Source organism: Ranitomeya variabilis, chromosome 2 (genome assembly GCF_051348905.1).
Source record: "Ranitomeya variabilis isolate aRanVar5 chromosome 2, aRanVar5.hap1, whole genome shotgun sequence".
NCBI classification, from domain to species: domain Eukaryota; kingdom Metazoa; phylum Chordata; class Amphibia; order Anura; family Dendrobatidae; genus Ranitomeya; species Ranitomeya variabilis.
In genome coordinates, this window is record NC_135233.1 from 481984744 (window position 1) to 482012596 (window position 27853).

At 49.3% G+C, this 27853-nt stretch overlaps 1 protein-coding gene across 1 annotated transcript in view; it reads right to left on the reverse strand.

Moving 5' to 3' along the window:
• LOC143803852 (mucin-5AC-like) overlaps positions 1-27853 on the reverse strand; it is a 394146-nt gene that overhangs the window by 100380 nt on the left and 265913 nt on the right. Inside the window, exons 15-16 of the mRNA XM_077281617.1 lie at positions 26392-26556; positions 2962-3056 (exon numbers count right to left, since the gene is read on the reverse strand). Of these exons, the coding sequence (XP_077137732.1) occupies positions 2962-3056; positions 26392-26556 (260 nt within the window). The remainder of the gene's footprint in view (positions 1-2961; positions 3057-26391; positions 26557-27853) is intronic.

Here is a 27853-nt window from a genome sequence, read left to right on the forward strand (position 1 = left end):
CAATCACGCTGTCCTCCACTGAAAAAGCTGAACTTCAACCTTCAGGATCTCATTAAGTAGTTGTTTATATAAGACATCAGTTGCCCTACTACTTTGGTCGGCGCCTAGTAACGGTGTCTGCCGCTCATTGGTGTTCTCCTCCTCCTTGGTGTTCTCCTCCTCCTTGGTGTTCTCCTCCAGGTTTCCTTGTCTGAGCTTCAACCTTCAGGCTCTCATTAAGTATTTTTTAATGTCACACTGCAGTTGCCCTACTACTTTGGTTGGGGCCTAGTAATGGTGTCTGCCGCTCCTTGGTGTTCTCCTGCTCCTTGGTGTTCTCCTCCAGGTTTCTTTGTCTGAGCTTCAACCTTCAGGCTCTCATTAAGTATTTTTTAATGCCACACTGCAGTTGCCCTACTACTCTGGTTGGGGCCTAGTAACAGTGTCTGCCGCTCCTTGGTGTTCTCCTCCTCCTTGGTGTTCTCCTCCAGGTTTCCTTGTCTGAGCTTCAACCTTCAGGCTCTCATTAAGTATTTTTTAATGTCACACTGCAGTTGGCCTACTACTTTGGTTGGGTCCTAGTAACGGTGTCTGCCGCTCCTTGGTGTTCTCCTCCAGGTTTTCTTGTCTGAGCTTCAACATTCAGGCTCTCATTAAGTATTTTTTAATGTCACACTGCAGTTGGCCTACTACTTTGGTTGGGGCCTAGTAACGGTGTCTGCCGCTCCTTGGTGTTCTCCTCCTCCTTGGTGTTCTCCTCCAGGTTTCCTTGTCTGAGCTTCAACCTTCAGGCTCTCATTAAGTATTTTTTAATGACACACTGCAGTTGGCCTACTACTTTGGTTGGGGCCTAGTAACGGTGTCTGCCGCTCCTTGGTGTTCTCCTCCTCCTTGGTGTTCTCCTCCAGGTTTCCTTGTCTGAGCTTCAACCTTCAGGCTCTCATTAAGTATTTTTTAATGTCACACTGCAGTTGGCCTACTACTTTGGTTGGGGCCTAGTAACGGTGTTCTCCTCCTCCTTGGTGTTCTCCTCCAGGTTGCCTTGTCTGAGCTTCAACCTTCTGGCTCTCATTAAGTATTTTTAAATGTAACACTACAGTTGCCATACTACTTGGGTTGGGGCCTAGTAACGGTGTTCTCCTCCTCCTTGGTGTTCTCCTCCAGGTTTCCTTGTCTGAGCTTCAACCTTCAGGCTCTCATTAAGTATTTTTTAATGTCACACTGCAGTTGTTCTACTACTTTGGTTGGGGCCTAGTAACGGTGTCTGCCGCTCCTTGGTGTTCTCCTCCTCCTTGGTGTTCTCCTCCAGGATTCCTTGTCTGAGCTTCAACCTTCAGGCTCTCATTAAGTATTTTTTAATGTCACACTGCAGTTGGCCTACTACTTTGGTTGGGGCCTAGTAACGGTGTCTGCCGCTCCTTGGTGTTCTCCTCCTCCTTGGTGTTCTCCTCCAGGTTTCCTTGTCTGAGCTTCAACCTTCAGGCTCTCATTAAGTATTTTTTAATGACACACTGCAGTTGGCCTACTACTTTGGTTGGGGCCTAGTAACGGTGTCTGCCGCTCCTTGGTGTTCTCCTACTCCTTGGTGTTCTCCTCCAGGTTTCCTTGTCTGAGCGTCAACCTTCAGGCTCTCATTAAGTATTTTTTAATGTCACACTGCAGTTGGCCTACTACTTTGGTTGGGGCCTAGTAACGGTGTGTGCCACTCCCTGGTGTTGTCCTCCACTGTATAAAGCTGAGCTTCAGTCTTTAGGCTTTCGGCCTATAGTATCAGATATTAAACTGCATTTGGCCTTCAACTTTGGTTGGGCCCTACTAACGGTGTTTGCCACTCCCTGGTTTTGTCCTCCACTGTATAAAGCTGAGCTTCAGTTTAGGCTTTCGGCCTATAGTAGCAGATATTAAACTGCATTTGGCCTTCAACTTTGGTTGGGCCCTACTAACGGTGTGTGCCGCTCCCTGGTGTTGTCCTCCACTGTATAAAGCTGAGCTTCAGTCTTTAGGCTTTCGGCCTATAGTATCAGATATTAAACTGCATTTGGCCTTCAACTTTGGTTGGGCCCTACTAACGGTGTGTGCCGCTCCCTGGTGTTGTCCTCCACTGTATAAAGCTGAGCTTCAGTCTTTAGGCTTTCGGCCTATAGTATCAGATATTAAAATGCATTTGGCCTTCAACTTTGGTTGGGCCCTACTAACGGTGTGTGCCGCTCCCTGGTGTTGTCCTCCACTGTATAAAGCTGAGCTTCAGTCTTTAGGCTTTCGGCCTATAGTATCAGATATTAAAGGGACACTGTCACCTGAATTTGGAGGGAACAATCTTTAGCCATAGGGGCGGGGTTTTCGGGTGTTTGATTCACCCTTTCCTTACCCGCTGGCTGCATGCTGGCTGCAATATGGGATTGAAGTTCATTCTCTGTCCTCCGTAGTACATGCCTGCACAAGGCAATCTTGCCTTGCGCAGGCGTGTACTATGGAGGACAGAGAATGAACTTCAATCCCATATTGCAGCCAGCATGCAGCCAACGGGTAAGGAAAGGATGAATCAAACACCCTACCCCCCACAACTTTAGCCAAATGACCCCCAATTTCCAATGCCTATCTATTATTATAAAGTAAATTAAGATTGACAAGCTTCAGTAACAAGAATGGATGTTTTTGCCATTAAAATGGGCACTGTAGGTGTTTTCCTGGCCTCCACTCACTGCCGACTATGCTTCCCCATTGACTTGCATTAGGTTTCATGTTTCGGTCGATCCGAGACTTTTCGCGATAATCGGCCGACTTCACTCGACTCGACTTTTGACTCGACCCCAAAAAAGTAAAAGTCGCTCAATTCTAATGATAATGACCACTAAATGTCTTGTAGTGAATATTGTTCAGGCAACTGTAGACCTTATCAAAATTGATAACTGATGCACAGTGCTGTTGATAAAAATAAAACAAATTCTAAACCATATTTTATTTCAGATAAAAGTTATTTACCCTGTAGTACATATCTGGCTCCACTAGAGGGTGACATGGGCTGAACACCCCGGTATCATCAATAAGTAGTCCACACCAATGTCTCGCATACTCAGCTGAAAAATAGAAATATGTACAGTTACTACAATGCTGCCAACAATCATACATCAATGGTTCCAATAGGGTGTCAGTAGCGTGCAGTATATAATACATCTGCTAATAAGCTTCAGGACAATAAAATATTCTCTTCTTAGGTTTAGAGATACAAGGTAATATGGATTAATATATGACACTCCCAACACAGGGGGCAAAATACGTCCATTTGGTTCGAATTTCTGATTTCATCATTTTTTCTTTTCATTTCAATAGAAAAAGATTTATTTGTTAGCCTATCTCACACACACATGCATTTGGGCCAATTGAACAGGAAACCAGTATCATTTTTACAGTGTTTTTGCAGTGCTTTTTGGTGAATAAAGCTAACTTTATCAAATCACACATATGATCTGCACTCCCAAAATAAAACCGCCATAAAAAAGCAAGAAAAAAATGCATTTTGAATGTGTTTTTACTACCAGTAGAGCAGGTTTTGACTACAGAAAAAAATGCTGCATGTGAACTATGGCTTCTAGATTATGTTCCCACAATGAGAATTTGGTGCATTTTCTTTAGCATTTCTGTACCAATTAGATAAATTGGGTTACTTTTAGTGTTGAGCATTCCGATACCGCAAGTATCGGGTATCGGCCGATACTTGCGGTATCGGAATTCCGATACCGGGATTCCGATACTTGCCGCGTATCGGATACCGGAATCGGAAGTTCTAAGATTCAAAAAGCAGAAATTCAGCCAATGAGATTGATTCCAAGTGTGGGCACATCCTGTTTAGCATGGAGGGCATGAAACTACTGGCAAGGCTGTGATTGGCTGGTGTAATGATGTCATGATGCAGTTTAAAAGTCGCTGGCGCCATTTTGCGATCACTCTGCTGTGAATTCAGTTAGTGACAGGACGCTGTTTGCTGACTGAGGGACAGTTTAGAGATAGCGATTTGCTTCTTTGTGCTTTCCAAAGGCTAATTTAGCAACCGCTGTGTTCACCTACTATTCACCTTGCTTTTGCCTTGTAGCGCTGTTTTCACAGCGATCTGCAGGGTCTGTGTGTGTGTGTGTGTGTGTGTGAGTGCAGCCCAGTCTCCAGTCTGAGTGCAGCCACATAGGCCATCCATAGTTGGTTGTATTCAGTTCAGGGAGGGTGGTTCATTGCCTCATACTGTTCCTTTTTTTTTTTTTTTTCCCAAGTAGTGTAGTCTGCTGCTAATTTATTCAAAAAAATCCTATTAGTGTCTTTCCACCCGTCTCCAGCTAATTTGTGGAAAAACACTACATAGGATAAAGTAGAGGAGGGTTTTTGGGCCTTGCAGCGCCGTTTACGGCTGTCTGCACGGTCTCCGTGTGACTGCAGCTCGCCCTGTAATCTGTGAGCAGCTATAGCCTGGTTGTCTCCAGCTCAGGGTTTTTCACTGCGTCATACCGCCAAATCAATTTTCTTTTTTTTCAAAGTAGTGTAGTCTGCTGCTAATTTATTTTAAAAAATCCTATTAGTGTCTTTCCACCCGTCTCCAGCTAATTTGTGGAAAAACACTACATAGGATAAAGTAGAGGAGGGTTTTTGGGCCTTGCAGCGCCGTTTACGGCTGTCTGCACGGTCTCCGTGTGACTGCAGCTCGCCCTGTAATCTGTGAGCAGCTGTAGCCTGGTTGTCTCCAGCTCAGGGTTTTTCACTGCGTCATACCGCCAAATCAATTTTCTTTTTTTTCAAAGTAGTGTAGTCTGCTGCTAATTAATTTAAAAAAATCCTATTAGTGTCTTTCCACCCGTCTCCAGCTAATTTGTGGAAAAACACTACATAGGATAAAGTAGAGGAGGGTTTTTGGGCCTTGCAGCGCCGTTTACGGCTGTCTGCACGGTCTCCGTGTGACTGCAGCTCGCCCTGTAATCTGTGAGCAGCTGTAGCCTGGTTGTCTCCAGCTCAGGGTTTTTCACTGCGTCATACCGCCAAATCAATTTTCTTTTTTTTCAAAGTAGTGTAGTCTGCTGCTAATTAATTTAAAAAAATCCTATTAGTGTCTTTCCACCCGTCTCCAGCTAATTTGTGGAAAAACACTACATAGGATAAAGTAGAGGAGGGTTTTTGGGCCTTGCAGCGCCGTTTACGGCTGTCTGCACGGTCTCCGTGTGACTGCAGCTCGCCCTGTAATCTGTGAGCAGCTATAGCCTGGTTGTCTCCAGCTCAGGGTTTTTCACTGCGTCATACTGCCAAATCAATTTTCTTTTTTTTCAAAGTAGTGTAGTCTGCTGCTAATTAATTTAAAAACATCCTATTAGTGTCTTTCCACCCGTCTCCAGCTAATTTGTGGAAAAACACTACATAGGATAAAGTAGAGGAGGGTTTTTGGGCCTTGCAGCGCCGTTTACGGCTGTCTGCACGGTCTCCGTGTGACTGCAGCTCGCCCTGTAATCTGTGAGCAGCTATAGCCTGGTTGTCTCCAGCTCAGGGTTTTTCACTGCGTCATACCGCCAAATCAATTTTCTTTTTTTTCCAAATAGTGTAGTCTGCTGCTAATTTATTCAAAAAAATCCTATTAGTGTCTTTCCACCCGTCTCCAGCTAATTTGTGGAAAAACACTACATAGGATAAAGTAGAGGAGGGTTTTTGGGCCTTGTAGCGCCGTTTACGTCTGTCTGCACGGTCTCCGTGTGACTGCAGCTCTATCTGTTGTCAGTTCAGCCCCCCAAAAATAAATAAATAATAAAGTTCACCAAACACACCAGTTACACCACTTTACATTTCTGTAGGCCACATTAGCTCATATTAAAGTCTAGTCCACACTTTAGATAATTAGTGCTTCTTATACCTGTTAGGAGGAGTTGCTCAGGAATAAGCACACAAATCCGTTAGTACTTTTCTGCTTATCTTTATCAGTCAACCAAGATGAAGAAGGCAGTGAGTAAGGCACGGGGGCGTGGGAGCCGTCGCGGAGCAGGGAGGGGACGTGGGGATTCTGTGCCTGCTGCGGGCACCGGTGACTCATCAGCACCCACTTTCACCAGGCAACAGTCGTTCATGCGAAGCTTTGTGTCCGAGCGCCGTACACCGCTGCTGCGTGAAGAACAAATTGAAGCTGTTGTCGGATGGATGGCAGCTAATGCATCAACTTCCATTAGTGCCACATCCTCTCAGACACAGAGCACTGGAGAGCAGCCATCTGTCTCTTCACCACCTGCCAAATTGCCCAGGCAGACAGAGAGCCCAGGACAGGAGCCGTCTCTACTTCTGTTCTCTGAATCTCTTGGCTTGGAAACAGGGGGCCAGCCAAGCAGCATTGGAGAAATGGAAGAAGAGGCAGGGTGCAGTGATGCCCAACAGCTTTTTCTGTCTTCCTCTGAAGAGGCGGGTGGGCCAGTGGCTCCGGTCACCACATCGCAGGCCGCATCAGCTGATGATGACACTCAGGTGCCACTTACTGGTGCGTGCTCTGCTGCTGAGACTACCCAGGAGGAGCAGTTGGGGGCAGAGGGTAGTGTAGATGATGAGGTCCTCGACCCATCTTGGCGTGAGGGACAGGAAGGTGGTGGGAGCAGCTCTGAGGAAGAGATTCCCCGTACGGCCCAAAGAGGGAGAGGGAGGGGGAAGACTGCGGATCCTGCAGCCTCCGCTTTGGCACCCGTTAGGAGCATGTCTCTTCCAAAAGCCAAAAAGGGCGCTCCCAAGACTTGCAGTGCCTGGTCCTTTTTTGACACAGTTGCAGATGACATTTGCTATGTCAGATGCAACGTGTGTCATCAAAAAGTCAAAAGAGGGAAAAATGTCAGCAACCTCAATACCTCCAACATGTGGAAACATGTGCGCAACAGGCACCCGGCGGAGTTAGAAAAACACACTGAAGAGGTAGGCCAACCAACAGCGGCAGCTACCACCTCTTCAGCTCGTGTTGCCTCTTCCTCTACCTCACACGCAGCTGGTTCGGCGTCCTCCCAGGATCGCCGTGGAAGAACCTCTGCCCCTGTTGTCCAGAGACCCGCTGTAATTCCACCCGCAGCGCCACTTTCCCAGTCATCCACACACTCCCAGCCCAGTCTACAGCCATCGGTAGTACAGGCATGGGAGAAAAGGCGGCCTTTCTCGTCAAACCACCCACGAGCACAGGCTCTGACTGCAGGCATTGCCAAACTTCTGTCACTGGAAATGCTGTCATTCAGGCTGGTGGAGACTGACAGCTTCCGTGACTTGATGTCATTGGCAGTCCCACAGTACAATGTGCCCAGCCGCTTTTACTTCAGCAGGCAAGCCGTCCCTGCCCTGCAGAAGCATGTGGAGGGACACATAAAACACGCGCTACTGAACGCCGTCAGTAGCAAGGTCCACCTCACCACCGATGCGTGGACCAGTCAACATGGACAGGGGCGATACCTTTCCCTCACTGCCCATTGGGTTAATGTCGTTGAGCCGGGTACAGACCGTGCGAGTGGCGCAGGACGTGTCCTGCCCACTCCAAGGATTGCAGGAATCCATTCTGTACGCATTGACTCCTCCTCTTACAACAGTTCCTCAGAATCATCGCTGCAGGAGCCGTCACAGTCCACCTCCACATGGACCCGTGATGAACGTGTACCTGTTACGACCGACATGAGCACAGCCGTGGCCAAACGTCAACAGGCCGTCTTGAAATTAATTTTCTTGGGGAATCGTAGCCACACAGCGCAGGAGCTCTGGAATGCCATCAAGCAGGAGAGCGATGTGTGGTTTGTGCCAGCGAATCTCCAGCCAGGCATGGTAGTGTGTGATAATGGCCGAAATCTGGTGGCAGCTCTGGGCCTCGGCAACCTCACTCACATCCCATGTCTGGCACATGTGCTCAATTTGGTCGTGCAGAGCTTTTTGAGGGACTATCCGGATCTTGATGCACTGCTGCACAAGGTCCGCCTAGAGTGTGCTCACTTGCGGCGTTCCAGCACGGCAAAAGCGCGCATTGCGGCTCTGCAGCGCCGACACCGCCTGCCGGAACATCGCATCATATGTGACCTACCTACCAGGTGGAATTCCACGTTACATATGTTGGAGCGGTTGTGTGAGCAGCAGCAAGCTGTAATGGAGTACCAGCTGCTTCAGGCGCAAAAAAGTCGCAGTCAGCGCCGTACAGACTTCACAACCACAGAGTGGGCCACTATGAATGACGTCTGCCAGGTTTTGCGTCCCTTTGATTATTCCACGCGGATGGCGAGTGCAGATGATGCACTAGTCAGCATGACTGTCCCCCTTATCTGCCTGCTTGAAAAATCACTGCAAGCGCTAAGGGATGATGTTGTGGAAGAGGTGGAGGATGAGGATTCACCATTTCCATCATCTTCTGGACAGTCAGCGCCACGTGGTTCCTCACAAACGCGTAGGCAGGGGACCGTTTGTGAGGAGGATGAGGAGGAGTCAATGGAGGAGGAAGACATCCATCCAGAGGAGGGAGTTACACAATTGTCCAGTACTCAGTGTGTACAGCGAGGGTGGGGTGATGACGAGCGGGCAGAGATCACGCCTCCAGCAGGGGACAGCGTTTCTTGGGCAGTTGGCAGTCTGCAGCACATGGTGGATTACATGCTGCAGTGCCTGAGAAACGACCGCCGCATCGCCCACATTCTCAACATGTCTGATTATTGGGTGTTCACCCTCCTCGATCCTCGCTACCGGGACAACGTAGAAAGCCTCATCACACCGTTGAACCGGGAGCGAAAAATGCGGGAGTACCAAGACACACTGGTCAATTCCATCATCTTCTCCATTCCAACTGAGAGAAGTGCTGCTAGTGCATTCCAAAGCAGCTCAGTGCGTCCAGGCCGTGGTGGAGGCTCTGCACAAAGAGGGAGCAGAAGCAGTGCCTCTGCCCAAGGCAAGACCAGTATGGCCGAACTGTGGCACAGTTTTCTGTGCCCGCCACAAAAGTCTACACCATCACAGACGGCTCCAGTCAGCAGGAGGCAACGGTTCCGTCAGATGGTGACAGACTACATGTCTTGCCCTCTTGCTGTACTCCCAGACGGCTCTTCCCCTTTCAAGTTTTGGGTCTCAAAGCTGGATACATGGCCAGAGCTAAGCCAGTATGCATTGGAGGTGCTGTCTTGCCCTGCGGCCAGTGTATTATCGGAACGTGTCTTTAGTGCTGCAGGTGGTGTACTAACTGACCGTCGCATGCGACTATCCTCCGATAACGTTGACCGGCTTACTTTCCTGAAAATGAACAAGGCCTGGATCTCGCCGGAATTTGCCACTCCTCCTCCTGATTGAATAATTAGGTCACTGTATACGTTATCCAGGTCTCCTGTTGTGTTCATCTTTCTACCACCTGAACTTAAATTCCTGGGCTCCAACACCGCCAGTTGAGGCTCAGACGTGCCGTCTGCACAGTCAAAACATACGACCCAGTGTTATTGGGTTTCAGTAACGTCAGCTGATCCCCAGCTGTGTAGCCGGCAATGTGTCATGCGACCGCCACGCTGACACAACAACTGAAATGTAAGGGAATCTGTCCCCCCCCCCCCAAGGCGTTTGTTACTGAAAGAGCCACCTTGTGCAGCAGTAATGCTGCCCAAGGAAAAGGTAGCTATTTTTGTTTAGCTCCTTGCACACGCAGAACTTAACACTTATAAAATGTGTCCACTGATACCGTAAAACCGTCCCGGAGGTGGGACTTTCCTTCGTAATGTGACGCAGCCCAGCCGTCATTCCTACCCCCCCGGCGCCGCGCACCGGCTCCTCAGCGTTGTTTTATTCCGTCCAGGAGCCTGCGCTGTTATGTTATCCCGTGGCCAGGCACACTTAGCGCTGCCCGTCTTCTGGCATCATTTGGTGTCTGGATGGCTGCGCCTGTGCGGCCGCGCTGGCAGAGAGCCCGCCTCGCAGTGTCTTCTGATTTAATCCCACTGGGGGCCTGGGATCCATGGACATGCGCAGTGCATATCTGAACCTCCACCTCTCACTCATTTCCCTATGGCTTCTTCAGACTGTTCGGTGTCAGCTGGTCCCTAACAGCATGCCACGGCCGTGACACCGCACAGTCTGAAGAAGCCATAGGGAGATGAGTGAGAGGTGGAGGTTCAGATATGCACTGCGCATGTCCATGGATCCCAGGCCCCCAGTGGGATTAAATCAGAAGACACTGCGAGGCGGGCTCTCTGCCAGCGCGGCCGCACAGGCGCAGCCATCCAGACACCAAATGATGCCAGAAGACGGGCAGCGCTAAGTGTGCCTGGCCACGGGATAACATAACAGCGCAGGCTCCTTGACGGAATAAAACAACGCTGAGGAGCCGGTGCGCGGCGCCGGGGGGGTAGGAATGACGGCTGGGCGGCGTCACATTACGAAGGAAAGTCCCACCTCCGGGACGGTTTTACGGTTGCAGGGGACACATTTTATAAGTGTTTAGTTCTGTGTTTGCAAGGAGCATGATGAAAAGAGCCACCTTTTCCTTTTGCATCTTTTGTGCTGCACAAGCTGGCTCTTTCAGCTACAAACGCCTTGGGGGGGGGTTAAAGGTTCCCTTTCGACTTTCTCAGGCTTCGGCCTACATTGTGTTCCTCTGCTTTTCCACCTGTCCCTGGGCTCCAACACCGCCAGTTGCCGTCCAGAAGTGCTGTACGCACAGTCAACAGTCCCTCCTCTGTTATTGGGGTTCAGTAACGTCAGCTGTTCCCCAGCTGTGTGTGTGGCAATCCCTCCTACCTCCTCCTACCTCCTCCAACCTCCTCCTCCTCCACCTGTCCCTGGGCTCCAACACCGCCAGTTGCCGTCCAGAAGTGCTGTACGCACAGTCAACAGTCCCTCCTCTGTTATTGGGGTTCAGTAACGTCAGCTGTTCCCCTGCTGTGTGTGTGGCAATCCCTCCTACCTCCTCCAACCTCCTCCTCCTCCACCTGTCCCTGGGCTCCAACACCGCCAGTTGCCGTCCAGAAGTGCTGTACGCACAGTCAACAGTCGCTCCTCTGTTATTGGGGTTCAGTAACATCAGCTGTTCCCCTGCTGTGTGTGTGGCAATCCCTCCTACCTCCTCCAACCTCCTCCTCCTCCACCCGTCCCTGGGCTCCAACACCGCCAGTTGCCGTCCAGAAGTGCTGTACGCACAGTCAACAGTCCCTCCTCTGTTATTGGGGTTCAGTAACGTCAGCTGTTCCCCTGCTGTGTGTGTGGCAATCCCTCCTACCTCCTCCTACCTCCTCCAACCTCCTCCTCCTCCACCCGTCCCTGGGCTCCAACACCGCCAGTTGCCGTCCAGAAGTGCTGTACGCACAGTCAACAGTCCCTCCTCTGTTATTGGGGTTCAGTAACGTCAGCTGTTCCCCTGCTGTGTGTGTGGCAATCCCTCCTACCTCCTCCTACCTCCTCCAACCTCCTCCTCCTCCACCCGTCCCTGGGCTCCAACACCGCCAGTTGCCGTCCAGAAGTGCTGTACGCACAGTCAACAGTCCCTCCTCTGTTATTGGGGTTCAGTAACGTCAGCTGTTCCCCTGCTGTGTGTGTGGCAATCCCTCCTACCTCCTCCTACCTCCTCCAACCTCCTCCTCCACCCGTCCCTGGGCTCCAACACCGCCAGTTGCCGTCCAGAAGTGCTGTACGCACAGTCAACAGTCCCTCCTCTGTTATTGGGGTTCAGTAACGTCAGCTGTTCCCCTGCTGTGTGTGTGGCAATCCCTCCTACCTCCTCCTACCTCCTCCAACCTCCTCCTCCTCCACCCGTCCCTGGGCTCCAACACCGCCAGTTGCCGTCCAGAAGTGCTGTACGCACAGTCAACAGTCCCTCCTCTGTTATTGGGGTTCAGTAACGTCAGCTGTTCCCCTGCTGTGTGTGTGGCAATCCCTCCTACCTCCTCCTACCTCCTCCAACCTCCTCCTCCTCCACCCGTCCCTGGGCTCCAACACCGCCAGTTGCCGTCCAGAAGTGCTGTACGCACAGTCAACAGTCCCTCCTCTGTTATTGGGGTTCAGTAACGTCAGCTGTTCCCCTGCTGTGTGTGTGGCAATCCCTCCTACCTCCTCCAACCTCCTCCTCCTCCACCTGTCCCTGGGCTCCAACACCGCCAGTTGCCGTCCAGAAGTGCTGTACGCACAGTCAACAGTCCCTCCTCTGTTATTGGGGTTCAGTAACGTCAGCTGTTCCCCTGCTGTGTGTGTGGCAATCCCTCCTACCTCCTCCTACCTCCTCCAACCTCCTCCTCCTCCACCTGTCCCTGGGCTCCAACACCGCCAGTTGCCGTCCAGAAGTGCTGTACGCACAGTCAACAGTCCCTCCTCTGTTATTGGGGTTCAGTAACGTCAGCTGTTCCCCTGCTGTGTGTGTGGCAATCCCTCCTACCTCCTCCAACCTCCTCCTCCTCCACCTGTCCCTGGGCTCCAACACCGCCAGTTGCCGTCCAGAAGTGCTGTACGCACAGTCAACAGTCCCTCCTCTGTTATTGGGGTTCAGTAACGTCAGCTGTTCCCCTGCTGTGTGTGTGGCAATCCCTCCTACCTCCTCCAACCTCCTCCAACCTCCTCCTCCTCCACCCGTCCCTGGGCTCCAACACCGCCAGTTGCCGTCCAGAAGTGCTGTACGCACAGTCAACAGTCCCTCCTCTGTTATTGGGGTTCAGTAACGTCAGCTGTTCCCCTGCTGTGTGTGTGGCAATCCCTCCTACCTCCTCCTACCTCCTCCAACCTCCTCCTCCTCCACCCGTCCCTGGGCTCCAACACCGCCAGTTGCCGTCCAGAAGTGCTGTACGCACAGTCAACAGTCCCTCCTCTGTTATTGGGGTTCAGTAACGTCAGCTGTTCCCCTGCTGTGTGTGTGGCAATCCCTCCTACCTCCTCCAACCTCCTCCTCCTCCACCTGTCCCTGGGCTCCAACACCGCCAGTTGCCGTCCAGAAGTGCTGTACGCACAGTCAACAGTCCCTCCTCTGTTATTGGGGTTCAGTAACGTCAGCTGTTCCCCTGCTGTGTGTGTGGCAATCCCTCCTACCTCCTCCTACCTCCTCCAACCTCCTCCTCCTCCACCTGTCCCTGGGCTCCAACACCGCCAGTTGCCGTCCAGAAGTGCTGTACGCACAGTCAACAGTCCCTCCTCTGTTATTGGGGTTCAGTAACGTCAGCTGTTCCCCTGCTGTGTGTGTGGCAATCCCTCCTACCTCCTCCAACCTCCTCCAACCTCCTCCTCCTCCACCCGTCCCTGGGCTCCAACACCGCCAGTTGCCGTCCAGAAGTGCTGTACGCACAGTCAACAGTCCCTCCTCTGTTATTGGGGTTCAGTAACGTCAGCTGTTCCCCTGCTGTGTGTGTGGCAATCCCTCCTACCTCCTCCAACCTCCTCCAACCTCCTCCTCCTCCACCCGTCCCTGGGCTCCAACACCGCCAGTTGCCGTCCAGAAGTGCTGTACGCACAGTCAACAGTCCCTCCTCTGTTATTGGGGTTCAGTAACGTCAGCTGTTCCCCTGCTGTGTGTGTGGCAATCCCTCCTACCTCCTCCAACCTCCTCCTCCTCCACCTGTCCCTGGGCTCCAACACCGCCAGTTGCCGTCCAGAAGTGCTGTACGCACAGTCAACAGTCCCTCCTCTGTTATTGGGGTTCAGTAACGTCAGCTGTTCCCCTGCTGTGTGTGTGGCAATCCCTCCTACCTCCTCCTACCTCCTCCAACCTCCTCCTCCTCCACCCGTCCCTGGGCTCCAACACCGCCAGTTGCCGTCCAGAAGTGCTGTACGCACAGTCAACAGTCCCTCCTCTGTTATTGGGGTTCAGTAACGTCAGCTGTTCCCCTGCTGTGTGTGTGGCAATCCCTCCTACCTCCTCCAACCTCCTCCTCCTCCACCTGTCCCTGGGCTCCAACACCGCCAGTTGCCGTCCAGAAGTGCTGTACGCACAGTCAACAGTCCCTCCTCTGTTATTGGGGTTCAGTAACGTCAGCTGTTCCCCTGCTGTGTATACGGCAACGTGTACTGCGACCGCCACGCAGGCACAACAAGTTAAATGTAAGGGAACCTGACCCCCCCCCCCCCCCAGGCGTTTGTTACTGAAGGAGCCACCTTGTGCAGCAGTAATGATGCAAAGGGAAAAAGTGCCTCTTTTCGTGATGCTCCTTGCACATGCTGAACCAAACACTTATGAAATGTGTCCCCACACAGCGTTAAACCGTCCGGTAGGTGGAACTTTCCTTTGTCGTGTGACGCAGCACAGCCATCATTTTTACCCCCTTGGCGCCGTGCGCCCCCTCCTCAGCGTTGTTTGAATCTGTCCCGGAGCCTGCGCTGTTAGGTTAGCCCTTGGCCATGCACACATGTTGCGCTGCCCGTCTTCTGACCTCATTTGGTGTCAGGCTGGCTGCGCCTGTGCGGGTGCGCTGGCCGAGATCCCGCCTCGCAGTGTCGTCTAATGTAATCCCACCGCGGGCCTGTGATCCGTGCCCGTGCGCAGTGCATATCCTCTCCTCTCACTCCCCTCCCTACGGCTTCTTCAGACTGTGCGATGTCAGCTGGTCCCTAATAGCATGCCACGGCCGTGACACCGCACAGTCTGAAAAAGCCGTAGGGAGGGGAGTGAGAGGAGAGGATATGCACTGCGCACGGGCACGGATCACAGGCCCGCGGTGGGATTACATTAGACGACACTGCGAGGCGGGATCTCGGCCAGCGCACCCGCACAGGCGCAGCCAGCCTGACACCAAATGAGGTCAGAAGACGGGCAGCGCAACATGTGTGCATGGCCATGGGCTAACCTAACAGCGCAGGCTCCGGGACAGATTCAAACAACGCTGAGGAGGGGGCGAACGGCGACAAGGGGGTAAAAATGATGGCTGTGCTGCGTCACACGACAAAGGAAAGTTCCACCTACCGGACGGTTTAACGCTGTGTGGGGACACATTTCATAAATGTTAGGTTCCGCATGTACAAGGACCATAATTAAAAGAGCTAAGTTTACCTTTTCCAGCATTAGTGCTGTACACAATGGCTCTTTCAGCTACAAACGCCTGGGGGGGGGGGGGTTAAAGGTTTCCTTTCAACTTGCTCGAGTGCAGGCTTCGGCCTACACTCCGCTCCCCCTGCTCCTCCTGCTGACCCTGGGCTCTAACACCGCCAGTTTTTGCCCAGATGTGCTAGCTGCACAGAGAAAAACACCAGCCAATGTGTCAGTGGGGTCCAGCACCGCCAGCTGTTCCCCTGCTGTGTAGCCGGCAACGTGTCCTGCGACCGCCACGCAGACACAAGAACTGAAATTGAAGGGAACCTGTCCCCCCTCCCCCAGGTGTTTCTATGTTTTACAGCTACCTTGAACAGCAGTAATGCTGCATGTGTTCAAGGTGGCTCAGAAACTTATTCTCCTTGCCCATGTTGAAGTGAACACGTCTAAAATGTGTCCTCTGTGACCATTAAAACGTCCCTCAGGTGTGATTTGACTTTGTATTGACACACGCAACAAGCTCCTTGGTAACGCTGCCCGTCTTCTGGCATCATTGTTTGGCTGGCTGCGCTTCTGCGGCCGCCCTGACCCACACAACAGCCCTCGTTGTCTTATTTAATGGGACTGCGAGGGTGTGATTGATGGGCAGGATCAGTGCATCAGTTCGCCTGTCCCTCCTCTCCTTCCGCCTTCTTCGGACTGTGCGGCTTCATGGCCGTGGCATGCGATAAGGGATCAGATGACGCCGCACAGTCTGAAGCGGGTGTAAGGACCCGAGTGTGAGAGGCGAACATATGTGCTGCGCCAGGCCCTGAATCCCAGCCCCGCAGTGTTTTAACAATGTTAAGACACTGCGGGGCTGGGATTCATGGGCATCGCGAACCGCACCGGCCGACATTACATGATGCCAGAAGATGGGCAGCGCTAACGGCGCTAGGCCAGGGGATAACACGACAGCGCAGACTCCTGTACAGCAAATAACAACGCTCGGGAGGCTGCACCCAGCACCAAGGTGGGATTCTTGACACCTGTGCTGCGTCTCATTACAAAGGGAACTCTCGCCTCCATTACACAGTTTGACTGTATAAAGGGCTAAATGTTATACGTGTTCCATTCAGCGTGTGCAAGGAGAAAAATTACAAGAGCAACCTTTGACTTGCGCAGCACTGCTGCTGCATAAGCTGTGGCTCTTCTACTTTGTAACCCCTGAGGGGGGGTTAAAGGTGACTTTTGAAATCAGTTCAATTAGGCTTCGGCCTACACTCTGCTCCACCTGCAGAGCCCGGGCTCCAACAACGCTAGTTGCTGTCCGGAAGTGCTGGCTGCACAGAGCCAAACACCTCGCCAATGTGTCAGTGGGGTCCAGCACCGCCAGCTGTTCCCCTGCTGTGTAGCCGGCAACGTGTCCTGCAAAAGCCACGCAGACACAACACACCCAAAGCTGCCGCCTGTGCAGGCTTCGGCCTACACTCCCCTCCCCCTGCTCCTCCTCCTCCTGCTCCTCCTCCTGCTGTCCCTGGGCTCTAACACACCGCCAGTTTTTGCCCAGATGTGCTAGCTGCACAGAGAAAAACACCAGCCAATGTGTCAGTGGGGTCCAGCACCGCCAGCTGTTCCCCTGCTGTGCAGCCGGCAACGTGTCCTGCAAAAGCCACGCAGACACAAGAACTGAAATTGAAGGGAACCTGTCCCCCCTCCCCCAGGCGTTTTTACGTTATCCAGCCACCTTGTACAGCGGTAATGCTGCATGTGTGCAAGGTGGCTCAGAAACGTATTCTCCTCGCACATGTGGAACTGAAAACACGTCTGCAATGTGTCCTCTGTGTGACCATTTAACCGTCCCGGTGGTGTGACTTTCCTTTGTAATGACACGCTGCAACCCCCTTGGTAGCGCTGCCCGTCTTCTGGCATCATTGTTTGGCTGCCTGCGCCTCTGCGGCCGCCCTGACCCACACAACGCCCCTCGGTGTCTTATTTATTGGGACTGCGAGGGTGTGATTGATGGGCAGGATCAGTGCATCAGTTCGCCTGTCCCTCCTCTCCTTCCGCCTTCTTCGGACTGTGCGGCTTCATGGCCGTGGCATGCGATAAGGGATCAGATGACGCCGCACAGTCTGAAGCGGGTGTAAGGACCCGAGTGTGAGAGGCGAACATATGTGCTGCGCCAGGCCCTGAATCCCAGCCCCGCAGTGTTTTAACAATGTTAAGACACTGCGGGGCTGGGATTCATGGGCATCGCGAACCGCACCGGCCGACATTACATGATGCCAGAAGATGGGCAGCGCTAACGGCGCTAGGCCAGGGGATAACACGACAGCGCAGACTCCTGTACAGCAAATAACAACGCTCGGGAGGCTGCACCCAGCACCAAGGTGGGATTCTTGACACCTGTGCTGCGTCTCATTACAAAGGGAATTCTCGCCTCCATTACACAGTTTGACTGTATAAAGGGCTAAATGTTATACGTGTTCCATTCAGCGTGTGCAAGGAGAAAAATTACAAGAGCAACCTTTGACTTGCGCAGCACTGCTGCTGCATAAGCTGTGGCTCTTCTACTTTGTAACCCCTGAGGGGGGGTTAAAGGTGACTTTTGAAATCGGTTCAATTAGGCTTCGGCCTACACTCTGCTCCACCTGCAGAGCCCGGGCTCCAACAACGCTAGTTGCTGTCCGGAAGTGCTGGCTGCACAGAGCCAAACACCTCGCCAATGTGTCAGTGGGGTCCAGCACCGCCAGCTGTTCCCCTGCTGTGTAGCCGGCAACGTGTCCTGCAAAAGCCACGCAGACACAACACACCCAAAGCTGCCGCCTGTGCAGGCTTCGGCCTACACTCCCCTCCCCCTGCTCCTCCTCCTCCTGCTCCTCCTCCTGCTGTCCCTGGGCTCTAACATACCGCCAGTTTTTGCCCAGATGTGCTAGCTGCACAGAGAAAAACACCAGCCAATGTGTCAGTGGGGTCCAGCACCGCCAGCTGTTCCCCTGCTGTGCAGCCGGCAACGTGTCCTGCAAAAGCCACGCAGACACAAGAACTGAAATTGAAGGGAACCTGTCCCCCCTCCCCCAGGCGTTTTTACGTTATCCAGCCACCTTGTACAGCGGTAATGCTGCATGTGTGCAAGGTGGCTCAGAAACGTATTCTCCTCGCACATGTGGAACTGAAAACACGTCTGCAATGTGTCCTCTGTGTGACCATTTAACCGTCCCGGTGGTGTGACTTTCCTTTGTAATGACACGCTGCAACCCCCTTGGTAGCGCTGCCCGTCTTCTGGCATCATTGTTTGGCTGCCTGCGCCTCTGCGGCCGCCCTGACCCACACAACGCCCCTCGGTGTCTTATTTATTGGGACTGTGAGGGTGTGATTGATGGGCAGGATCAGTGCATCAGTTCGCCTGTCCCTCCTCTCCTTCCGCCTTCTTCGGACTGTGCGGCTTCATGGCCGTGGCATGCGATAAGGGATCAGATGACGCCGCACAGTCTGAAGCGGGTGTAAGGACCCGAGTGTGAGAGGCGAACATATGTGCTGCGCCAGGCCCTGAATCCCAGCCCCGCAGTGTTTTAACAATGTTAAGACACTGCGGGGCTGGGATTCATGGGCATCGCGAACCGCACCGGCCGACATTACATGATGCCAGAAGATGGGCAGCGCTAACGGCGCTAGGCCAGGGGATAACACGACAGCGCAGACTCCTGTACAGCAAATAACAACGCTCGGGAGGCTGCACCCAGCACCAAGGTGGGATTCTTGACACCTGTGCTGCGTCTCATTACAAAGGGAACTCTCGCCTCCATTACACAGTTTGACTGTATAAAGGGCTAAATGTTATACGTGTTCCATTCAGCGTGTGCAAGGAGAAAAATTACAAGAGCAACCTTTGACTTGCGCAGCACTGCTGCTGCATAAGCTGTGGCTCTTCTACTTTGTAACCCCTGAGGGGGGGTTAAAGGTGACTTTTGAAATCGGTTCAATTAGGCTTCGGCCTACACTCTGCTCCACCTGCAGAGCCCGGGCTCCAACAACGCTAGTTGCTGTCCGGAAGTGCTGGCTGCACAGAGCCAAACACCTCGCCAATGTGTCAGTGGGGTCCAGCACCGCCAGCTGTTCCCCTGCTGTGTAGCCGGCAACGTGTCCTGCAAAAGCCACGCAGACACAACACACCCAAAGCTGCCGCCTGTGCAGGCTTCGGCCTACACTCCCCTCCCCCTGCTCCTCCTCCTCCTGCTCCTCCTCCTGCTGTCCCTGGGCTCTAACACACCGCCAGTTTTTGCCCAGATGTGCTAGCTGCACAGAGAAAAACACCAGCAAATGTGTCAGTGGGGTCCAGCACCGCCAGCTGTTCCCCTGCTGTGCAGCCGGCAACGTGTCCTGCAAAAGCCACGCAGACACAAGAACTGAAATTGAAGGGAACCTGTCCCCCCTCCCCCAGGCGTTTTTACGTTATCCAGCCACCTTGTACAGCGGTAATGCTGCATGTGTGCAAGGTGGCTCAGAAACGTATTCTCCTCGCACATGTGGAACTGAAAACACGTCTGCAATGTGTCCTCTGTGTGACCATTTAACCGTCCCGGTGGTGTGACTTTCCTTTGTAATGACACGCTGCAACCCCCTTGGTAGCGCTGCCCGTCTTCTGGCATCATTGTTTGGCTGCCTGCGCCTCTGCGGCCGCCCTGACCCACACAACGCCCCTCGGTGTCTTATTTATTGGGACTGCGAGGGTGTGTTTGATGGGCAGGAGCAGTGCATCACTTCGCCTGTCCCTCATCTCCTTCCGCCTTCTTCGGACTGTGCGGCTTCATGGCCGTGGCATGCGATAAGGGATCAGCTGACGCCACATAGTCTGAAGCAGGTGTAAGAACCTAAGCGAGAGGCGAACATATGTACTGCGCCAGGCCATGAATCCCAGCCCCGCAGTGTTTAAACTATGTCAATACACTGCGGGGCTGGGATTCATGGGCATCGCGAACCGCACCGGCCAACATTAAATGAGGTCAGAAGATGGGCAGCGCTAACAGCGCTAGGCCAGGGGATAACACGACAGCGCAGACTCCTGTACAGCAAATAACAACGCTCAGGAGGCTGCACCCAGCACCAAGGTGGGATTCTTGACATCTGTGCTGCGTCTCATTACAAAGGGAACTCGCGCCTCCAACACAGTTTGACTGTATAAAGGGCTAAATGTTATACGTGTTTCATTCAGCGTGTGCAAGGAGTGAAATTAAAAGAGCAACCTTTGACTTGTGCAGCACTACTGCTGCATAAGCTGTGGCTCTTCTACTTTCTAACCCCTGAGGGGGGGTTAAAGGTTACCTTTGAAATTGGTTCAAGTAGGCTTCGGCCTACACTCTGCTCCCCCTGCAGAGCCCGGGCTACAACACCGCTCGTTGCTGTCCGGAAGTGCTGGCTGCACAGAGCCAAACACCTCGCCAATGTGTCAGTGGGGTCCAGCACCGCCAGCTGTTCCCCTGCTGTGCAGCCGGCAACGTGTCCTGCAAAAGCCACGCAGACACTTGCTCTTGTACCTTCTGCTCCACATCCTGGTTCCAGTACCGTCAGCTGGTTCCGGGCAGAGCCTTTGGCTTAGGTGCCTCCCTCTGGGTATCCGAGTTCCACCAACGTCAGGTGGTCCTTGGTAGTGCTTTCAGGCACGGGTACCTCCTGCTTAGTAACCGGGTTCCAGTAACGTCAGCTGGTCCTCGGTAGTTCCATTGGCTCTTGGACCTTCGGCTACCCATCCGGGTTCCAGCACCGTCAGCTGGTTCTCGGCAGTGTCTTTTGCTCTTGTACCTTCTGCTCCCCATCCTGGTTCCAGTACCGTCAGCTGGTTCCGGGCAGAGCCTTTGGCTTAGGTGCCTCCCTCTGGGTATCCGAGTTCCACCAACGTCAGGTGGTCCTTGGTAGTGCTTTCAGGCACGGGTACCTCCTGCTTAGTAACCGGGTTCCAGTAACGTCAGCTGGTCCTCGGTAGTTCCATTGGCTCTTGGACCTTCGGGTAGCCATCCGAGTTCCAGTTCCATCAGCTGGTTCTCGGCATTTTCTCAGCCTTCTTGTACCTTCTGCTACATTTCCAAGTTCAAGAGACTAAACACGATGACCCGGAAGAACACCCCTAAGATGACGACGACACCAGAGACGACAACCACCGTGATGACGACGACCCTGGAGACGATGACCCTGAAGACCACCCCGATGACGACGACCCCGGAGACCACCCCGATGACGACGACCCCGGAGACGACGACCCTGGAGACGACGACGACCTGGAAGACCGAGAAGCAGAAGAACAAGAGGCTGCAGAACAAAGAGCAGAAGGACATTAAGCATAACACAAAATATCAGAGCAAAAAAATATTATGTAAATTATAAGCAGAAGAAGACTAAGCAGTGTATGGGGGTGAGTCCGTTCCTCCTCGTGGTGCCCCTGGATAAAGCCTGATGCTGCAGGCCAAACTGAACGCGGACAAATGTAACTGGTTTGTGACAGGCAGAACGGAAGGTGTAATCTTCAAACTTTTATAGATAACAACTACGGGAATGCCTGTCACAAATAAGAATATGATGAAGAAGTTGAATATGATGAAGATAATAGTAAAATAAAAAGAATATGAACAATGTAACCCAAAAAATAATAGGTAGAAGATGAAGAAGAAGATGAATAAGGTGAAGAAGTTGATGTCAAAGAAGCTGATGATGAGGATAATTAAGAAGAAAGCGTGGGAGAAGTAAAAAAGAAGGTGAAGGGCGTGGAAGTAGTGAAACATCAATATCTGACATAAAAAAAAAAAAAAATAACATAGTCAAATTCTTTCTAACGCCGAACTTCATAAAAAAAAATTAAAAATCCTGCTATTCTATTACATTGGGCTAAACCTCTGTCCCTTTAATATCTCCGCCACGTCCCCCAATACATCCTACATTATTCTTAGTTGTTTTCCTTCATGTAGAATGAACCTACAAGTTTATAAAGGGTTTATTTTAATTCCGATATTTTCGTCCCATTGACTTGCATTGGGATCGGGTATCGGTATCGGATTGGATCCGATATTTTGACGGTATCGGCCGATACTTTCCGATACCGATACTTTCCGATATCGGAAAGTATCGCTCAACACTAGTTACTTTCCTTTTTCATTGATTTTTTTCTGTGTTTTTTACTTGCGTTTTTTTCCTCTGCAGATTTTGTTTCCTTTTGGTATGTGAAGTTTTAAATAAAAAATCTTTGTTTTGGAAACTTTCTCATTACAGAGTTTTGATAAAAATTTACAGAAAAAGTCATGTTCGCATTATAAGTGTTTTACTGTGAAAATATAATAATAATGCATGTGCATTTTTCGTATTCATATTTTGTGCATCTCCTTCAAGTTCATGGGGAAAATCTTCAAATAGAATGCATATAAACCGCAAGAGGAATTGAACTGCTACGGATTTCAAAAACATGATAGCCTAAAGCGGTCCTATAAGTCTATGGAAGATTAGAACATAAAGCCAAAAAAGCTACTCCCATTAGAAATGATAATGAAGTAAGTATTAGGCCGCGGACACACACAACGTATAAAAATATGGTCCGTTTTACACGGACGAGAATCGCACAAATGTTTCCAAAACAGTCATCCGCATGCAGTGCGAGGATGCAATTTCCTCGCATCAAATTATCGGTATGTCATCCGTATGGCATCCTTACGGCGATATTTTCTCGCCGGCTTGCAAAACGGACATAGAATGGATCCATGGCCTCAAGTATTATTAAAAACATATATATAGTCTAAATAAATATATATATATATAAATATATATATATATATATATATATATATATATATATATATATGTCAGTGAGACACATATATATATATATACATATATTTATATTTCGTAAAGCGCTAGATAGCAGAAAAGCTGGTAATTCTATTGCCGGCTTTTGCTATCTCCTTCCCAAAACCGACGTGATATGAAACATGGTTTACAGACAGTAAACCATTTCATATCCCTTATTTTGTGACAAGGGTCTTCAATTGGATTGCGAGTATAATAAACTATTACAACACCATGTGTCTTTATTTCATTAAAATAATTTATCCCTAATGTGTGTATGTTTTATTAACCATTTACTACTATTGGATTAATAATGGATAGGTGTCATAATTGACACCTCTCCATTATTAACCTGGCTTAATGTCACCTTACAATAGCAAGGTGGCATTAACCCTTTATTACCCCATATCCCACTGCTACAGGGGAGTGGGAAGAGAGTGGCCAAGTGCCAGAATAGGCGCATCTTACAGATGTGCTTTTTCTGGGGTGGCTGGGGGCAGATATTTTTAGACAGGGGGGGTCCTATAACCATGGTCCCTCTCTAGGCTATTAATATCTGCCCTCAGTCACTGGCTTTACAACTCTGGCGGAGAAAACTGCGCGGGAGCCCAAGCCAGTTTTTTTCCGCAATTTAACCCTTTATTTTAACAGCTAGAGTCCCCAAATTTTGCACACATACACTTCTAACATTAGTGGTGAGGAATATGTAAAAAATAAGGGGTATGAAATGGTTAACTGTCTGTAAACCATGTCTCATATCCTGTCGGGTTTTTGAATGAGATAGCAAAAGCCGGCAATTGAATTACCGGCTTTTCTGCTATCTAGCGCTGTATGAAATATAAATATATGTATATATGTATGTCTCACTGATATATATATATATATATATATATATATCTACCTATACTATGTGTAGACATTAATTTTATTTGTTCTATTCTAACCTGTCAGTGTGATTTTACTGTACACTGCACTGAATTGACGGCTTTTCTATAGAACACCGGTGCGTATTTCTCGCAAGTCACACTGATGGTCCGTGTGTAATCCAATTTTTTCTCACCCCCATAGACTTTCATTGGTGATTCTCGGCCGAGATACACTGACAATCGAAGCATGCTGCGATTTCACTCGGATCCTGAACACGGCCGAGAAAACAACCGATAATAGGAGCTGCACCATGGATTAACATTGAGCCGAGTGCTATGCGATTTTTTATCGCATTGCACTCGGCCGTATTACAGTCTAGTGTGACTCCGGCCTTACATTCAAAATAGGAAGTTTTTATTGAACATAAATGTAAATAAACAAGACATAAAAACAGAATAAAAAAGAAGCAACTATGCTAAACGCGAGTCACAGGGCTGTCCTTGTAAATATAATATATATTCGTGATGTGATACATGTACTTATGCCCCGTGTGTAGGTAATATTTGTAGATACATGTTCCTTACCCTTGTAGATGGAATAATTTCCTTTGATATACACATGGTCTAGTGGGTGTCACTGTCATGATATACATCAGAGGTGTCAAACTGCATTCCTCGAGGGCCGCCAACAGGTCATGTTTTCAGGATTTCCTTAGCATTCCACAAGGTGCTGGAATCATTCTGTGCAGATGATTAAATTATCACCTGTGCAATACAAGGAAATCCTGAAAACATGACCTGTTGGCGGCCCTCGAGGAATGCAGTTTGACACCTCTGATATACATAAAAAAGATATGTCTCTGGGAAGAAGGGGAGCAAAAAACAGGAAATCAAAAACTGAAATACCCATGGTCATAAAGGGGTTAATGTTTCATGGATCATTTATTAATTATTTCATACAATAACGTTTGTGTATTCATTTTTGCCAGTGCCATGATTTTTGCAGTAGATCCCATTTTTTATTCTGTTTTAATATCTTGTTTGTTATTTGCATATACAGTGACGGCAAAAAAAAATCTTTAGGGTATGTTCACACGTCCGGATTTCTTGCAGAAATTTCCTGAAGAAAACCGGAAATTTTCTGCAAGAAATCCGCATTTTTTTTTTTGCGTTTTTTTTCCGTTTTTTTCGCGGTTTTTTTAGCATTCTGCAAGCATAATTAGCTTGCAGAATGCTAAAGTTTTCCAAGCGATCTGTAGCATCGCTTGGAAAACTGACTGACAGGTTGGTCACACTTGTCAAACATACTGTTTGACAAGTGTGACCAACTTTTTACTATAGATGCTGCTTATGCAGCATCTATATTAAAAGATAGAATGTTTAAAAATAATAAAAAAAATAAAAAAAAATGGTTATACTCACCTGCAGACCTCAGCGGCGGCGTAGGTGTGCGGAATCCCCGCAATTCCGCATTTTTAATGAACATGTTGCTTTTTTTTCCGCGATGCGATTTTTTCGCGGAAAAAATCACAACATTTGCACAAGAAATGCGGAATACACTGTAAATAATAGGAGGCATAGGTTAGCGTTTTTTTCGCGTTTTTATTTCGTTTTTATAGTTCTTTACATGTAAGATCCCCACCATGATTTCACTTCTTATAAGTGCACACAATGAGGGAGATAATCAAAAACTGTCCAATAGCAAAACTGGCTTACGACTGTAGATGGTGATAAAATGTAATGGTGACATGACGGAATACTAATTGTAACAAAATATCAACAATTAAACAATTAAATTGTAAGATTTTGTGGTTTCGTTAAATTCGTAAGTTTTTTTTTTTTGCCACCACTGTATGTTCAATAAAACACTTTTATTTTAAATGCAATACTTACCTCATTATCATTTTTTTATGGGACTATCTTTTTTAGGCTTTAGGATTTCAAAAACATACAGCAGGTCAATTTCCAATATATATATATATAAAAAAATCTCATCTACTTTTCAGGAACGGCGATACAGGACATTTTTTATGCCCCTCAAAAAAACGTAGCAGTAAAAATGCACCAAATACTCATCATGGGAACTTATCCTGAAAGTGGTTGTCCAAAACACTTGTAATGGGCACATTACTTTTTCCGTTAAGTTTTATCAAAACTCAGCAATGAGAAAGTTTCCAAAAATTGAAAACTGCACATACTAAAAGGAAAGAAAATCTTCGCTTTTACACTTGCATCAAGGGAGGCTACAAACATAGTCAGAAAGTGGCAGGGAGTAAACATATCACATCAGTGTCAGATAGAGGTGCCAAGGGCCCACTAGTAACATTGACTTTGGGGGGGGGGCACTTTTTACCAGCATACAAATATTAGACTACCTTTGTTCACAAATTTACCTATATCTCTATATAATAATAAACTGGGTTGTTTGGTTAATGAATGAGCAGATGCTGATTTTTCTGTACAAGTGAATTATTGCCATGTACAACCCATACAGAGGGCTTGGGGGTCCACCAGGGGCTTGCCCTGGTACCCTATGGGCCAGTCCGAGCCTGCATCACATCCTTTTTTGTCATGATGTTACGTCATAATTTACAAAGCCACTATTAGGTCATGTGCACACTTCATCTCCAAGACACACACTGTGGATTTTGTTGTCTAAGTTTCGGTAACTTAAAATTGACCAACAGTGTTGTTTTAGATAAATGGTGCAGTTAAAAAATTTTCCGCAACTAAACCTGCAGCAAAAATGCAACGGATGAACAAACTGTAAGTCATTTAAAAAGACTACGGATGACATGAAATACCCACCATTTTCTACACTGAGAGTACACGGATCATCAGTGATGTCACGAATACTTGGACAATCAGAAGTCAATCTCCATGTATTGACAAAAGCGGCAGCTGTGCCCTCGATCATACTGCTTTCAGTCTTGAAGTCATCATTTTGTTTGTTGTTAAAATTTCCACAAAGTCCTGAAAGATACGTTAATATTAGCAGAATATACAAACGTATTATTGGCTGATAGGTAATTCGTTACCGTTTGACATCATTTGTTTTAGTAAAAAACCATAGACATTTCCATGCAGTAAAATGTATTTTGCAGAAAGCTAAGATATTTTTGCAGCAATTATATTTTTAAGTTTGCTAATGTCAAACTTATAAGTTGTTAAATGGTTTGTCTGGCACTTAGATATTGATGGGACTGCACCTTATTTCCCATTCACGTGAATAACATATAACATGTAGTATCCAGATTTGGCCATGAACAATGTATGGGGCTGTTGTGTTCTGACTCATACATTGCTTATTTCAGGCAACCACTAGAGCAGATGTGAGCAGATCAATGGGGATCCCCATCAATCTCATATTCAAGACATTTCATAAAAATTGTTTATCAGTTTATCAATATCTACTGTATGTCCCACACTAACCCTTTAAAGGTGTGGTCCAAAATGCGTATTAATTTTCATCCTAAATCCCTATTTATTTAATGCCATAATCTAAACTATTTCTAATATTAATTAATACCTAAAATCCCCTATTCTTCCCTAACTACACTGTCCAAGTGCTTTTCTTTTTTTTCATCCTTCTTCCTTTTTTATGCTTTGTTTGAGAATCACAGTGCATGCTGGGATACTCAATTGAGGCCTCATCAGGGTCAGCAGCCACTGTCACAGCCTTTGCCCCCTGTAGTGCCAGCTCTTTTCTACTGATCTATCCCAGTGAGAAAGCATGCTGTCATGGTGCACATTACACAGTTACAGAGCAGGGACTAGCTCATTAAATGAGAATCATTGATGTCACTTCATTTCAAGAATGGGTAAGTGGCAGTGACAGCAACCTCTTCCCCCTGATGCTTCATTTCAAGGAGGGGTCAGTGGCAGCAACAGTGACAGCAACTTCTGCCCCCTGATGATGCTTCATTTCAAGGACGGGTCAGTGGCAGCGACAGCAACCTCTTCCCCCTGATGCTTCATTTCAAGGATGGGTCAGTGACAGTGACAGCAACCTCTTCCCCCGATGCTTCATTTCAAGGAGGGGTCAGTGGCAGCGACAGTGACAGCAACCTCTGCCCCCTGATGATGCTTCATTTCAAGGACGGGTCAATGGCAGCGACAGCAACCTCTGCCCCCTGATGCTTCATTTCAAGAAGGGGTCAGTGGCAGTGACAGCAATCTCTGACCCCTGATGCTTCATTTCAAGGATGGGTCAGTGGCAGTGACAGCAACCTCTTCCCCCGATGCTTCATTTCAAGGAGGGGTCAGTGGC